The sequence below is a fragment of the Falco biarmicus genome, chromosome 1 (assembly GCF_023638135.1).
Source record: "Falco biarmicus isolate bFalBia1 chromosome 1, bFalBia1.pri, whole genome shotgun sequence".
NCBI lineage: Eukaryota > Metazoa > Chordata > Aves > Falconiformes > Falconidae > Falco > Falco biarmicus.
Genome location: NC_079288.1, coordinates 115,385,158 through 115,401,379, shown reverse-complemented (window position 1 = coordinate 115,401,379; position 16,222 = coordinate 115,385,158). Strand labels below are relative to the sequence as shown.

The window sequence follows — 16,222 nt, the reverse complement described above, 5'->3', positions numbered from 1 at the left end:
AATAGAAGTTGACTTGTATGTGAAGTTAAGAGCTTTTTTTGTTATCTCCGAAGTTGGTCTTGCAGGTTTCTGTATGTGTACACATGCACACATGTGTATACGTGCAGGCACGCACAGCAAGACTTCAATTCAATTAAGCTGGCTTTTTGGTAAATTTCATAGCCCTTTCCCCACAAAGAAACTCTTAAATAATTTGTGTAATATATTGTTTCACTACTGTCCTATTCATGCCCCTCTTCTGGTTCCACACCTAATAGTGTTTTAAAAACAAAAAGGTAAAACACCTTTTTGAGATGATTTGTGTCTTTAAGTATGATTACAGTCATCACTGCTCACACAGGCTGTTAATTTTACTGAATGATTAAAAGAATCTGTTGAATGCGTATACTGCGCGCTTTTTGGACCCTGGGAAGGACCAGAATGGCTCTCGGTAGGCTACCAACAGCACGTTGCAGTTGTGAGCACTTGTCCTAGATCAGCACGAGCTATTCCATCACACTGCTTGGGAAGAAAGCAACTTTCAACTTACTTACTTAGGAAGGCAAGAGACCAACATACAAACTCTAGATGTGTCCTAGTATCCATACTGTGCATTAGGGCTTTCTTGGTTTGGTTTTTTTTTTTTTTTTTGTCTCACGTCTTTGTCATGATGCTATAACTAAGCAGCATCAAAATACATGGGGGTTTTATGTGTACTGTTATCTCCCCAAAGCAAAACATTGCTGATCCAATAAAGGGTCTAAAAGCAGGTAGTCATTAAAGAATTTGAAACATGAAATAGCTCTACCCTTGTCACTTTTTCCAGCTTTATAAACCAGTAATTTTAAAAGACAGCTTTCCAGATGTAGTGAGAATAGAGGACCCCTGATGAAAGTAATAGCTTTCACTTTAATCTTACTGGCTTAATGATCTAAAAATCAGTTAAGCTCTGACTTTGCCGGGCGTAATGTGGGAGTCCATACAAGAATTAAGGTGGAGGCAGTCCTGCCTCCTGCTCCCTCTTGGCCCTTTACCAGGCTCATCTGTGGCTCACAGGTGCTTCCCACCTGCAGGCAGCAAAACTGGATGGCAGAAAAAACATCAGCAACTGGTATCCCTCAAACACCAGAGTTCTGCATAAAGACAAACCCGATCAGTGTAACACTTGCCTATGCCCCTGATCACTCTTGGATGAAAAACAGCTGTGTTTGTCTCCCATAACATTTGATCGTGGGCCGGGGCGGGGGGGGGGGGGGGGGGGGGGCGGGGAGCTGGTCATAGGCTCTCCTTACCTGATTCATCCTCTACCATGCAGCACAGTTGTCATCTTTAAATTGTAACCCTGCACTAACATTCATCTTTAAATTGTAACCCTGCACTAACATTTTCCCCCACTCATCAGCACCTTTCTGCTTTCATAAATTCATTGGAAGTCCCATTCCTCATCCGCTCTTGGTGAATACTTTCACTTCCACCTGAATATGTAGTTCTAATGGTCTTATTTTTTTTATTTTTACCCCCAGAGTTCTGCTTTCAAGGCCATTCACCGATGTTTCACAATATCTTGATTCCCAGACAAAAATTAGAGCCACATGTTGTCTTAAAGTAATAGTGATGTTACTTTTAAAATGGCACTTTGGGTTTCTGTGCAAATCAGTGCCAAGCTGACATGTAATCTTAGATCTGAAGTTGTAGATAGTGTTAGAAATTGGCATTATTCTAAGACTGACAAAACCCCCACTGTTTTAAGTTTGAGGTTTGGCGTTTTTTCCATACCTCTTCACCCTGGGTACCCGGCGGAGGCCTCTCATTCATCTGGCTGAACGGCGGTGTCAGCCGGAGCTGTGAAGTGACATTGAGAGGGAAAGAATTGCTGCTGGTTCCCAGTGACGTCCTGGGGCTCTGTACAGCCTCCCAGCTGCAAAACCAGCCTCGTGGAGGCTGACACCTATTGAAGCACTTGCTGAAGGCATCTCCTTGTAGTTCAGAAGATATTTCCAGAGCCCAAAGGCAGGCAGGCAAAGCTGCGAGCCATCCAGGGACACTCATGCAGGCACATAATCCCGCTCCATGCAGGTACTCTCACCGGGTATTGTTTTCTGCCTTTGCTGAATCACCCCTGGTCAATGCGCATCTGGAATGATACAATGCTTAGCTAATCGTTTAAAATGAATGAAAAGCAAATTTCCCAGCAATACCAATGATCATCTCAAGAAACTCATAATCCTCCCCCCATCCTGCTCTTCTCTTCCCTGAAAAGCAACCTGGAATTGATGTAAGTGACGGAGGCCTGGGAACCGAGGTACAGCAGTGATCATTGACCAGAGGCACAGCTTGTAGTTGCAACTAAGAGTGAGAACGTCAGACAAACTCTAAGGGTAGGCAGGCTGAGCAGTGCACACGCTGTTTGACTGTACCTTGGCATCAGCAGCAGCGCTCCAGGCTTGGGCTCTGCTCACCCCCGTGGAAAGGGCTGTTCAGTGCTTCTAGCAGCGACAGCAGCTTCACCGGCCCTCGGCTCAGAAAGCCACCCAGCAGACTGGCACACGGCATTTAACAAATGTGCCGCCCTCCCCCTCCTCCCCTTTTTTTTTGGTGATTTTTTGGGGGGAGGATAGCAAAACTTGCTACTCACTTGACCATCAGGTGTATAAGAGCTGGTAATGCCAGGATCAACCATTCTAAAAGAAGTAGCCTGTTCTCTCTTCCCTGAAATTAATTATAATGAGATTGGCTTTGAAATAAACGGGCCATCCTAAAAAAAAAAAAAAAGAAAAAAAAAAAAAAAGAGGCAAGGGGAAGCATGTTTGGGATTCTTGTCCACTTGCATCTTATTTTGAAACCTGCAGGGTACACTTGGGCCTCACAGTCTGTGTTTCCATTAAGAGGTGGAGTTTAGAAACAGACTTTTGCTTTTGCTTATATATTTTAAAACAACAACAACAAAATCCCCACCAGAACCTTCAGGTAGTTACATGTTCCCAGAGCATCAAGGAAAAGCACCTATATCTGACAACACCAAAGAGCCCAAGGGGCCTCTCTCTTCTTTTATCTGCTCATCATAATCCATCTTTCTGTACAGTCACTGCACATCAGGTCCTGGTTCAAACCAGCTCTATAGCACTGCAAAGAGTTTGCGGTGCAAGCTGGAAGCAGCAGCCCTGCCTCTGTGTTTGAGAGTAAAAGCAGTACATTAGATGACAGACAGATCTTAATTTTGGAAAATAACGGTGGGGTTGTTTTCTTTCTGCTTGTACTAATATTTTTCAGCAGGAGGTACACAGAGTGTCAAATTTAAAAAAAAGGATAAGCGTTGTCTTTCTAACAGTTTATAAGCTCCTTTTTAAATAGACTTCCTCTTTCAGATGCCATCAAATCCCTGGAAAAGAGGTGTGTTGCATAGACATAGCCATAAGCATCCAAAAATCACAACAACACAGTGCCGACAGAGCTGTGTGATTACAACTGATATTTTCCATACACACATACATGCACACACACATGCAGGCACACACAGAGGTGTTAAATACAAAGAGACAACTAGTGTAAATGTGAGCGTACAAAAAGTCATAAGACTGTGATCTTAGCAAAGTACTTCCTTTTTTTTCCCCCTTTTTTTAGATTTTTTACTGTTTACATTGCCCCTTTGGAAAGGTCACAGGCAGGAAAACAGCTCTGTTGTGAGGCAATATGGTAAACCCCCTGTTAATGAATATTTTTAGCTATTTACTTTTGAAAACACCATTCTGTGCATCTAAATCCCATGTCATAAAGTAGAGGCCGTGTTCGAAGGCCATTTCTCCTCTCCCATGGCTAAGTGGTTGTCACTTGGAGTGCAGACCCCTAGAGCTGGAAAGGCTTTCCTTCAGCTCGCTTATTTCCCCCCCTCCCTGTGTGGCAGCAGGCTAACACTGGGATGCTGGGAATGTGCAGGCTGCTGAATGCATTTAAAAACCCCATCTTCAACAGTCAGCAACGGGGGAAAAAAAAAAATAATCAACCAAAGCTTAGCGCCACTGAGTGAAGCTGTCAGAAGACAAGTTTAAGCAAAATTGTGTTTTGTCTTTTATGTGACAGTTAAACTGGAAGTCCTGGCCCTGGGATGGTCGGACTGCTAGAATTTTCTGAAGGTTTAAGAAGAAAACCCTATACACATTAATGGAAGAGAATTTCTTTCTGCATCTGACTCCACGGGTGGGAGGTGGGGGGTTCCAAGCTACAAGTAGTTGGTGGTGGAGTAGGGCAGCATGTTATGTGCTGACCCTCCACTGACACTCGTTCCTAAGCATTTGGGGTTGGGGACTTTTTTTTTAGCTTTTGGCCAGTAAAGCCTGGTTGGCTGTGTCTCCCAGCCCCTGCCCACCCAGGGGACACCCCTCAAGCCCTGCCTCACCTGCCCGTGCTTCTCCCGGCAAGGCTGATGCCCTCCCCAGGGCTGAGGCAGGCAGGCTCGGCTTTGGGGCTGCTGCAGAACGGTTGAGGTACTTTTATGTAAAAGCCTGGCCACCCCCACCCCCCTCACAGCCACCCCTGGGCAGGAAAACGCACAGCCCTCAGGGGTGCTGAGGGGCTGCTGTTCTTGTCCTGTGCAGTCCTCTGTCCCCTGGTGCTTTGCTTAGACCAGGAAGGGTCTAATGAGAATGAGAAAAAGATTAAACTGACCCTAAAATACATGAAACAGCTATGCCATTTACTTCAAGATATTTTTAACCCACTCATAAATCAGAGGCAATGAAGGGCTCCTGGCTTCAGCAACTAAAGATTCAGCTGCGGATAAAAAAAACCCATTTGCTAATCAGAGGGGGTTTTCAAGTTCCTGCATATGATTATTCATCCTCATCACTACCATGAAGTACTAACCTCAATACTGAGCTAATGTCTGAGTCACTGTGATGCTGCCGTTAAAAAGCACAATCCTGGCAGCCCCTGAGCGGCTTCTGAGGCTTGGGCTGGTGCTGTTCGCAAATTGCATCTGAAGGGAAATCATTCAATTAAAAAGTTTCAGCTTTCATTAAATAGGTGTATTTCATTTTTATGCATGGCGATAGATAACAACATATAAAAGAGATGCATTCCGTAGGTATAAAACAATGATCAGAAAATACGTCTATTCACATATCTATATTAAGGCCACCATAAGCATGCATGCTTTGGCATCATAATGCAGTGTCGTACAGAATTACAACTTTTTGTTACAGCGGTGAGGTGACCCTGTGGTACGTGGCACTTGTGGGAATCTGGTGCCAGCATTTGCTTTAAAGCTCCAGCTCTTGGGCTTTATGGGTGAGGGGCTGTTTGATGTAGCAAATACTTGGGTCAGTCAGAGCTGCCAGGCTGCTTGCGCAGGGCAAAACAAGAGGCACACAGGTGACTCCTATGAGATACCGTTAGGGCAGAGAAAGCTGTAACCCTAAATCAGTCTCATGATTATGGGGCGGGGGGCAAGGGATTAACAATATTTGCATACTCCGTTTCAGTATAAACACTATACATACAGCAACATATACTGATTTCTAAAAAGTGTGATGAGTGTATTTGAAAACATGTAGCGGACAGAAGTCAGAAGGTGAAACACAATATATAAGCCAAAAAAATTTTGTTTTTTAAAGTAAGATGACATATAAATAGCATATCAGTTAGAGAGTACACACATGTTCCTGGCAGAACCAAAGCTGCAACAACAACAAAAAAAAAGACATTACTGCAGCAGCCCAAAACGTGCAAGTGAAACCGTGTACCTTTATAGTTAGATTGAGCCAAAGATGTGCAGAATAAAGCAGTTGCTACCTCTACGGAAAAGCTGCTCGGGAAGGCTGAGAAATGCCGTTTGCTATGGCAGGCTTCCCCTCCTCAAGTTAAAGCCCAAGAACTTTTCCCCATACTCACACGCTGTTAGTTACCATGTGTACCTGGAGCCTGCAAACTGCCTTAGGGGTGAGGGCCAGAGAGACTAAACACACATACCGGTAGCAAGCAGTGTCCAGCGCATGCCGTATCAGTCTGAAACCATTTCTGTTACCCAACAAGGCTGAGAAAAAAAGCAAAATGTTCCTGTCAGACAGGGTGATGTAAGTGTTGTATTACAGGACTGGAAGTGAAGTTACAAAAAAACCCGCAAACCAACAAAAACCCAAAAACTACCTGAAACAGTTCTCTGATCCTCCCAGTGATCCAGACCCCTCCTCTTCCCCTCGTCCCTCGGCACTTTCTAGCCCTTTCTGGTGGGAAACAGTTTCAGTAAATACTTTGCCCTTAGTTGAATGTTAACTCACAGAACCAGCTTCCCTGATTAACTTTCTGATTAAGGCCTGCGATTAACTGGCCACTGCTAATGGAGAGGCTGGCAGCCCAGCCCTGGCTTCTGTAGCCTGGGGATTTTGTGTGCCAGGGAATAGGGAAACGTTTGGCTAAGCTTACTCAAAATAGCAAACCGCTTTTGGACCTAAATGCCTCATCTTGGCCTTAATACAAATAATGTCTACGCAAGGTGAGCACGGAGTGTTTGGTGTTTGTGTAATTTTGTCATGCAGGAATGCATAACTGGGGTCCTTAATCTATGCAAAAGCAAGGGGCTGGTGTCCTGCCTGCAGGCTGCTCAGGTTAGATTGCCAGTTTCTCATACACCCAAGAAAAGCGCTGGATGTTTGACGTCCAGGAGATTTGAGGCACGTTTGCATTATTCATCTTCAAAATGCTAAGTTATTTCCATTTCCTAGCGGTGAAGCATAAGGTACCTGTGGCTAAGGGGCAGCACCCACGGGTGCAGGGTGTTTGGGTGCAGAACAAGCTCTGGGCTCAGGTGGAACCTGGAATTTCTATTTTTTTTCCCCTGGGCGTTGCTTGCCTTATTCTACAGGCACCATGCTGAGATGCAACCGCTGCTACACCCACCCCTCGACACAGACTGCCACCACGTCATGCATGACCATACCTCCCTCCAGCAGCCACCGGCCTTTGCCCATCCCAAAGGGGAAATCTTGCAGTGCCAGGAAGGAACAGGGAAGTCGGCTCAGTTCTTGGGATCTTGCCAGTGAGGAGAAGTCTGTGGGGAACAAAGAACAAGGCTATTTCTTCTGGAGGCACTATGGATGTGTGTTTGCATAATAAATAAAAATCCATCCAACTTCCACGAGTGAAAGCTGGGGGTGACGCAAACCATGAAACATCCCCAGAGATACGGGCAGGCTCTGGGAAGGCACCGTACGCAGCACGCAGAACGGGCCACTAAATATAGCAATGGAAGCTGCAATCAGGAATATATTCTCTGCAATGCTAACCCATTAGAGGGAGTGTCGCTGAACTGGTATGCAGTTTCCACCGATTTCCATATTGCAGCTGTTTCTTCTCTAGAAACTCTCCTTTTGTAGAAAGAACTGTTGAAATTGTGGGTCCGTAAGTGATCTTAGTCACACCACTGGAAGGCCTATAAAAAGAAGTAAGGGCCATCAAGGGCTTTATAGCTGCTGCTGGATCAATGACATACATTTTTATTTAGAAGTAGCATAGAGCATACTTCTCTTTTACACGCTTACTTCAGTATCTGCTGCTAAGGCTGCTTCACAGCCAAAGGAGTGCCGGCCGTGCTGGCAGGGGGCTGCCCGTCACTAAGTGTCCCTGATGGAGAACTCAAAGCTGGCCGGGAGAAAGGGGTTGGGTTCTTGGCTTGTTCCTCACAGCTGTGCCAACAGGACCTGGCCTGCACCAGCTGTGGTCACACACGCCCTGCAGGACAGCTGAGGATCTTCTACCCTCACCTCAGCAGTTATCCTTCTGGGACAATGGAAACAGTCCTGCTTTCAGACAAAAGACTAGTAACATATAGGACAGAATCATAAAATCATTTAGGTTGAAAAAGAGTTCTGAGACCATCAAGTCCAACCGTTAACCCAGGACGGCCACGTCCACTGCTAAAGCGCGTTCTCTGCACAGCTGCAAGAGCAGCTGACTGCTCTGTCCAACCAGCAGACAAAGGCTGTGGACTTCTACTGGGTACGTGCCACCTCCGGCTGCAGTGACTAGTACAGGGTAGCACTTCTGGATGGGACCATTCCCTCCCCCCGGAGCCCATGCAGTGGCTGAGCCGTGCACTTTGTGGCCGAGCAGGGCATTTCAGCAACAAGCTACTTCTAGAAATTTTCTCCTTTCAAAAGCAGAAACTGTTTTAGACTAAAGGAGAAGCAAGCCACACTGCTTTTAGCTATTAGTAATCACAATAACCTCTCAGGGAGTCTTACTTTCTTTTAGCGTACAAGAACAGCCATTAATGTTAATCAAGGAGAAAAACTCCAGCATTTAATTGCAGTCTGTTTGGAGTTACGCTAGAAGTATCTGAGGATAAAGCAGTCACGTTCAGTGTTTTGGTGCTTGCTGACAGGCATTACACCAGAGAAAAAGAAATAGCATCACTTCTCCAATTACAATGTTTGATATTCACTTTAATACAGCAATTCAAATATTGATACCTGCAAATGGGCATCCACAGTGACATCAACTGTGTTTTGGCTGGTGTAGGCAAATGCATGAAGGTATCTGGAGCCAAAGCCAGAAAGATTTTGGCTACCATGGCGCACAGTCAGCGTACCGGTTGCTGGAGTAGGACCTGCAGCCCTGAGCTGAACTGCTGGCCTGAGCACCGAGGGCTGGATGGGTGCAGCTCCTCCGGCCAAAGCGCGGCAGCAGGGGAAGCAGTGTGTGACTGGGGGAGGGCTGCGGAGGGAGCACGGTGGTTAGGGCCGCTCTCCTGATCCCAGTACCTGTCTTCATAATTCCAGCCATTGATAATCTCAGTGGGTAATATCAGTAACCGAGACGCTTGGTAAGCATCTTACGTACAAAGGGGTGCCAGAGACCACTAGGACTTCCTCAGCACGCAGCTTAGGACGTTTTTCTGTTTGAGACGACAATAAAAGGTATACATCATCTTCAAATATAAACTTCAAAATCTGAAGATATAGTGTCCTAGGAGTTTTACAAATAATTTAATAGAAACCAACTGTCCGTCTCTGCACCACACCAACCCCAAGAGACTACGAAGTTGGACAGGATTTGCTAATTTGCATATGCCAGGATTAATTGCACATCATAATGCTCATTTTTGATAATGTAGCTGTGGCAAGCTGTTTTGGAACCAAGGGCATTTTAAGTGCATGTGTGATAAGCATGGACTCAGAGGACTGCCTGGCATTTTGTCTCTATAGCACTTTCATCAGGTGAAGGTCTTCATTTAGGTGTCAGAGTCCCTTTACTAGTGTTACAAAAAAGACTTCCCTCTCTAGAAAAAAAAAAAAAAAAAAAATCAAGAAAAAATTAATTCCCTCTTCTCTTGGGAATGGGAAAGGCACCTTATATACTGCAATAAAATAAACCTTATCTAAGATCATTCCTGGAGTTACATGCCTCGTGGTGGGCATGACTTATCCTACTACTCACAGCACTTTCTCAAGACGGGAACTTACTTTCCAAGCCCTGTTCAAATGAACGTGCTGTGTCAATCTACATCATGGGATAAGTAATCTACCACTTCATGCTCAGGGCCTACAGGCAAGATGATCACTTGACAGACACCACTAAGCCTGCCTGAAAGTGAATCATAAAGTACATACAGGAATTTTATGCACCTCAGGAGATGAAGGGAGCTGACTGGAAGCTGTATCCTTGGTCTAGAGAATCAAGAGGTCCTCTAGAGAACGCCCAGCAGAGGACCTTGGTCTAGATCTGTAATAAATTTGAGCAGAATGGGCCCCCAAATAAGCATTTTTTAAAACTAAACTGTTAAACTTTCAACTGCCAAGTCAAAATAGAAAAACCTGAATTGAATTCAGAGTATCAAGGTTACTCTGTAAGAGGAGCTACTGCAATTCCAGTTCCTGCCACGCTCTAGCATTACACTTCAGCACTAAAACTAATTGTACCGACACATGTACACCCCACAGAACTCACATTTTGACAGAGGTACCTGAATAGCATTGGCAAGGCTTTGTATCATAAACATCACCTGCCCACATCCCTGCCAAGAAGAAAAGGAAAAGCATTCCAACGCTCAGTAACGAAGTGGGTCGTTCATTATCCTTCACCCACTATCGTATCATCCAAACAAGTCATTGGCTAAGGGGGAGAAATTGAGGCAGCAGTTGGAGCAGGGAAATACTCCACAACCAGTTTCTTTTAAAAATTAATTGTATTTAACATTTGTATGCCTAAGGCTAGCACTGCTAGACAAATTTTATGATTAATTCTAGCGGAATAAAACATGATTTAAGTACAAAACCTGGAGGAAAAAATGCTCACGCTTTCCAGAGGCAATGAGGTATTTTAACTACACGAAGTCTGAATGTCCAAAACCATCTGCAGATCCTCCCCTTTCCACTGTGATTTTTGCTGAACATTGGGCATTCAGTAGTTCTCTCTTTTCCCGTGTGTTTTTCAAAAGGACAAGGAAAAGTACATAATCATCTTTAAAGATGAAGAACTTCTTACAACTGCCCTGCCGCATTTTTAGACCAGCAGCTTTAAAATCTTTGACCACTTTTTCAAGCCATTCTGATATATGGTGGAGGTTTGGATGCATCTTCCTCTGCGTCTGCGTCCTGGGCTGGAAACCGATCTGGGAAGTTAAAAATTCTGCCCCCAGGGCCTGTGTGGGGAAGGAAAAAGGAAACCATTAAACCTGTTGTAGACACTCGCACAAAATCCTGCATTCCTTTTGGCTCGGAGTATTTTGGTTATCATGATTTTGGCCCGGGATGTAAAGCTTATTCAGGATGTTCCTTCCACGTCCCTGGTGAATATCCAAATACACAGAGGGGAAAAGTTACTCACTTTGTACAGCACAAACCATTTCCACTGCCTGATTTTGGTCCTCACTAGGTTGCAACCATTCCTATGAAAGAAACAATGCCATCAAAAACCTCATCTGTGAGTTTGTTCAAGAAGATACACCTGCACTCCTTGACAAAGTCTGTGTAGTCCACTCCTCCTAACAAGTTTTATTTTGAAAGTTTAAAGCAGCCTCACATTACACACTCGGTATCTTTAGTCAAGAACAGCTGCCTTGTAACCTGTACCCATTAATAATAGCAAATGAGGTGGTCGGATGTACATGTTTAATACCATCAGAATTGCTCCAGTAAAGTAGCTGGTATTTACTGAGCTCACTTAGCAGAGACATGCAGCATGTGCCCCATCACTTGAGGAAGAGTCCTCATAATTGAGCAGTAAAATGTGGTGCCATCATCCTCCCTACACTTCACACGTGGTACAGGGGATATTTTTATTACCATAGAATCATAGAACGGTTTGGGTTGGAAGGCACCTTAAGGACCACCTAGTTCCAACCCCCTGCCACGGGCAGGGACACCCCCCACCAGTCCAGGTTGCTCCCAGCCCCGTCCAGCCTGGCCTTGAGCACTGCCAGGGATGGGGCACCCACAGCTGCTCTGGGCAACCTGGGACAGTGCCTCACTACCTTCACAGTAAATTGTTACTGAATTTGCGGTTCTACAGATAAAGCATCTTGGCGTGTAAGTACCAGTAAGTCTTTAAAATGATGCACCAGGAGCAACTGTTGGTTTAAGAGTGAGAGAAGAAAGAGCAGCTTTTGAGGAGAACAGGAATTCATAGCAATTGGGACCACAGTAGCTTTAGCACTAATGGTTTGGAAAATGGAGAAAACTTACGCTAGGTCTGTAAATAAGACTGTAAATAAGAGGGAGGTAGTAAAAAGAAAAATACAAACAGTATAAACCCCTTCTAACATTCACTTATTTCTCAGAATTAGCCTTGGATGACCAAGGTAGAGCTGAGGCTAGGTTTATCGAAGAACAACACCTTTTCTCCCCAGTTTCTTCCCCTCCCATCTGTACTCAGTACAAATAAATGGGTGCCCGGGACTTCTCACTCACCATCCCAGTTACACTGTCATAGCACGAGCAGCGTGGAAGACTCCGGCATCCCAAGTAAGTGACCACCAGCACAACAAAAGCACTGCAGATAGATGCAACTAGCATGGCTATGTTAGCACCCTTGACTACTTTTTTGAGTACGAACTGCAAGCAGAAAAGGAGATGTTAAAGCTGTGTTAAAAAACTGAAGCTCTCCACCAAAAAAATATCACAACGGCTGCAAGTATACCACAACGGCATCATAGGAGATATTCAGAGTCAGCACTATTTAAGGCTTTTCTTCCTGTGCTCTGAAGAACGAGCAAAGTGTGAACCTCAAACAGTAAAAGAGCAAGCAGTAAAATAAGGCTTCTGATCAAATGTGAGACAACACGCAACATCATCGGGTTTGGAAATAGCTTTAACAATAAGTAGAAACCCAAGGAATGGCTGCTCCTCTTTACACTAAATATGACAAACGTCTTCTTGCTACCCTGTCCCTTGGCAGCCTGATATTTCAGTTTGTCCTGCAATAAACTAATCCCCACAGGCAGCCATCGCTTGTACCAGCTCTAGGGTACAAAAGGGCTAACTCATTCCTTCTTTTCAGCTTTACTGTGGAGGACGTGCTTTAAGTAATACCCACTTTTAACCAGCTGACCTGTAACTGCCCTAACTTTATCACCTGAGGTGCACGCTGGAAAGGATTCGAGCCTAGCAATTGCTGTCTCAAACCAGACCAGGGATACAGCCAGCAACCTACCACCTTTCCACGAGCAGCACCGTGACTTTTTCCTGGCACAATCGAAACCCGTTGGCACTCAGCAGCAGCAAAACTGCAGTGCGTCCAGGCGCACACCTAGTGTGCACGTCTCCGGGGACAAGCTGTTGCTCTCAAGCAGCTGCTTCTCAGATGGGCGTCTACGCGAGCTGGGTACTCATGCACATAGCCACCAACACTAGCCATACTGCAGCAGCAGCAAACGGCAGGAGTTAACTATGGAAGATCTATCCAGCCCTGATGGGTTTTGTGGTTTTCAGTACCTGACCTGATACTTAACTATAAACTTACCCAAACGTTTTTTAAACGAGTGCTCTGCTCCAGGCACCACTTCAAACTTCCGATTTAGGCATCCAGGAAGCCTGCTTCAGTTTCTAAGTCACGCCTAGTAGCATTTGCAGATTAAGACAGCCATGTTCCCCAGTAACAAGCATGATATCAATACTTACGGTATGCATAACATGGACTGGGACAGAACTTGGCTCCTCCTCTTCACCATAGTTCAGTGTGAAGGAGCTATAAACTATTATGATGAAAATGGCGATACAAGAGATTATGGAGGCAACTATCAGCACGTTCACCTAGAGAGAGAAATTAAAGGAGGTAAAGAAGGGGAGCAGAAATTAAAACTATCCTCTGACAAGTCCACACAATTAATACAGACATAATGTACTGACAAGCATTGTAGTCACTAGCCTTTGACCCCTCGTAACACTAAAAAGTGGTAGCAACAGCCACCTGGAAGCCAAACACAGAGCAGTAAAGGTTTTCATGACACTGGATTTCTGAGATACAACTAGGTCCTAAACTTTAACCACAGGTGCTAGTTGAACCAAAGACTTTGTTCTTAGAGATCTCTTACTTATAAACAATATCCCCCCCCTGGGGTTTACGTGGCTGCCTAGGAAATGCAAGACAATTAATTTGTTTCTGATTTTAGTGTCCATAATTTTTCATAACAGGAAGGAACACCAGAAGAAATGCATTTGGAAGCAAGCATTTTTACAGATTTTTGCTTATTATTAGAGCCAGCACTTGTCTGCTGCAGTGGGCAACACTGCATCCTCCTTTTGCTTAGGAACGTAGCAGCTTTTATGAATATAACTCGAGGAAGTAAGCTCTCAATCCTGCAGAAGGACCAGCCAGCTCATTCCCTACCAAAACTGTTTTCAATTGCCCCAACGTTTTGCCCCTGCCCTGTAAACACGCAGCCAACCACCTCCCTGCCCAGCTTACAAGGACTGGATTCTTCCTCTGAGAGGAAAACAAAGCCAGGACGCCTGGGACTCCCATCACCTGCAGAACACAAAAGGAGTTGGTAGCTGGGAGACAAGTATTAGATTTGGAAGATAAACTACTACAGAGCAGGTGAAAAGCCCTTGTTTTCAAGGCTTGGGTCAGAAATGGAAAGAGAATTGCTGATTTCTTCTGTTTTCCTCTGCAGCATCTCCTGGGTGCAGGACACCGCATGAAATGCATCTTGCCCGCTCACTCCCCCCACAGCAGCAATCCTCTGACTGGCTTCACAGCTCTGGCCAAATAATAAAAATGATTAAATAAGTCCGATTAAAGTGCTAACAATGCACAACACTTTTCCAAGTCCTTATGCATCTTGTAGATGGAAGAAAGATAACTATGAAAGGAGACAGGCAGCCCCTGGATGGAAGGGAGTGCTTGAGTGCCAATGCCCTCGCGGCGTGGCTCACCAGTGGGGTACCGAACGCTGGCAGCGAGGATACCCGCTGCCTGCTCCTCACTGTGTTACAGAGAAGGAATGGCACTGTGCGTGGGACACCCATCATCACCCACATGTTCATCTAACTGATGTGAGGATGAAGCATTCGCCTCTGAATCTTTGGTGCCTTCTCTGGGGTCACTACGCTTCTGCAAAAAAACCCTGTCGATTGCCACTAGGCCCCTAGTTATCTAGAAAACTAGATAATTTTCTACATTATCCAGTAGAAATGTATGTTATTTAGCTCCTTCACAGGGAAGTCTGCTTGCATGCTCCTGCCTATGCCATGATAAGGAAACTTTTATTATCTGGGTTCAAAGCAGGAAAGCAGGGAAGAGCCAGCAAGAAGTCCTAGCCAGCCTCCCTCCCACCCCAAGCTGAGTAGTAGCAATGGCAGGGAGGAAAAACTGCAAAACAGCACAGAAAATAAGGCGCCACTTACCATCCCGGCCCAAATTGGAGCTCTGGTTTTGCCCAGCTGAGCCTCCGTTCTGAAAATGTCATCTATGAACCCACTGACGACGCACACGGTACTGAAGGCGAGCTGGAACAGGCCCAGCACCACCATGCTCCTCTGGTTGAAGATAAAGTACCGGTAGCGATCCATCCTGCTGCGGGGCACACAGAAATCCCTGCCAGCGGAGCCGGGATTGCTGCGGCCTGGCCCTCCTCCGGTGGCAGGGTGAGCAGCGGTGCCTGGGCAGGAGGCGCAGAAAGGGCAGAAAGGGCGGGAGGGGCAGAAAGGACGAGAGGGGCAAAAAGGGGCAGAAAGGACAGAAGAGGCAGAAAGGACAGAAAGGGCGGGAGGGGCAGAAAGGACAGAAAGGCCGGGAGGGGCAAAAAGGGGCAGAAAGGACAGAAAGGGCGGGAGGAGCAGAAAGGACAGAAGAGGCAGAAAGGACAGAAATGACGGAAGGGGCAGAAAGGACACGAGGGGCAGGGGGGACGGGGGTCAGCGCCCAGCGAGGGTACCGGCCGGCCCGCGCCCCCCGGCAGCGCGGATCCCCCTCCCGCGGCTGGGCCGCCTGGGCTGCCCGCTTCGGGCCCCGCCGCTACCGCCACCTTCCCTGCGGGCTTCTGCTGCCCCGAGAGGTTTGCCCGGGTTTCGTGCCTGGGGCGGGGAGCGGCGGGTCCCGCTGCGGGCAGGGGCAGCCGCGGAGGAGCGGGGGGGCACGGCCGGCACCCGGCTCCCCCCCCGCCCCATTTGCCCGGCCGAGGCACCGAGGGGCCCGGCCCGCGCCCCCCCCCCCCCCGACCCGGCTGGAGCTGGGGCCCGGGCCCCGCCGCCGGCTCCTCACCTGCGGCCCCGCCCGGCCCGGCCCTCCCCGGCGCTACTGCGCGGTGGCTCCGGGCGGCCCCTCCGGCGGGGCAGGTGCAGGCGAAGCTCCGGCTCCGCCTCCGGGAGAAGAAAGTTCCGAGTCGGTGCGGAAAGGCTGGGAGCGGCTCCGCCGCGCCGACACGGTGCAGGGCTGCTCCCCCCAGGGCCCCGCCGCCCCTGCGAGGACACGGCGGCCCCGGCGGCGAGAGGCCGGCGCTGCGCGGAGCCGGGAGGGCCGCCCGCGCCCTGCGGGCATTTTGCCTTTGTTCGGCTGCGGCCTGCGGGCCGCTCCGCGGGACAGGCCGTGCCCGGGCTGGGCGCAGCCCCTCGGTGTGCGCTGCCGGGGACTTGCGCGGCCGGCCTGCGCAGACGGACGGGCAGGGGCTGCTCCGGCACCCCGGCCAGCCTGCGCAGACGGACGGGCAGGGGCTGCTCCGGCACCCCGGGGCCTCTCTCCGCCGGGAAGGCGGCAGCAGAACCCACCCAAGCACCTCCGGTCAAAGCCGTCCCTCACAAGCACCGCATTGAAG

The 16,222-nt window shown here is 47.5% G+C and overlaps 1 protein-coding gene across 4 annotated transcripts; it reads right to left on the bottom strand.

Moving 5' to 3' along the window:
* Positions 1 to 10,137: 10,137 nt before the first annotated feature.
* On the bottom strand, positions 10,138 to 16,002 carry LOC130141380 (uncharacterized). 4 transcript variants are annotated; one of them, XM_056322340.1, is made up of 6 exons: positions 14,817 to 15,119; positions 13,876 to 13,935; positions 13,089 to 13,220; positions 11,880 to 12,023; positions 10,798 to 10,858; positions 10,369 to 10,612 (listed from the first exon to the last, which is right to left on the bottom strand). In XM_056322340.1, exons 1-6 carry the CDS (start codon positions 14,979 to 14,981, stop codon positions 10,509 to 10,511), a joined length of 666 nt encoding a protein of 221 aa, XP_056178315.1. In that variant the 5' UTR covers positions 14,982 to 15,119; the 3' UTR covers positions 10,369 to 10,508. The 4 variants fall into 4 exon arrangements, with proteins under 4 accessions (XP_056178307.1, XP_056178298.1, XP_056178315.1 ...); XM_056322332.1 differs by lacking the exons at positions 10,798 to 10,858; positions 11,880 to 12,023 and adding an exon at positions 15,673 to 16,002 and having other exon boundaries at positions 10,138 to 10,612; positions 14,817 to 14,985; XM_056322323.1 differs by lacking the exons at positions 10,798 to 10,858; positions 11,880 to 12,023 and adding an exon at positions 15,673 to 16,001 and having other exon boundaries at positions 10,138 to 10,612; positions 14,817 to 15,070.
* Between the last annotated feature and the right edge of the window lie 220 nt (positions 16,003 to 16,222).

What these genes read in the sequence shown, in the direction of transcription:
- LOC130141380 (XM_056322332.1), bottom strand. Translation starts at nt 14,981, where the DNA reads ATGGATCGCTACCGGTACTTTATCTTCAACCAGAGGAGCATGGTGGTG. An exon ending in AGAGGAAGAATCCAGTCCTT is followed by an intron (nt 13,221 to 13,875) that starts GTAAGCTGGGCA and finishes TTCTCTCTCTAG; the next exon opens with GTGAACGTGCTGATAGTTGC. An exon ending in CAGTCCATGTTATGCATACC is followed by an intron (nt 10,613 to 13,088) that starts GTAAGTATTGAT and finishes TTCCCCACACAG; the next exon opens with GCCCTGGGGGCAGAATTTTT.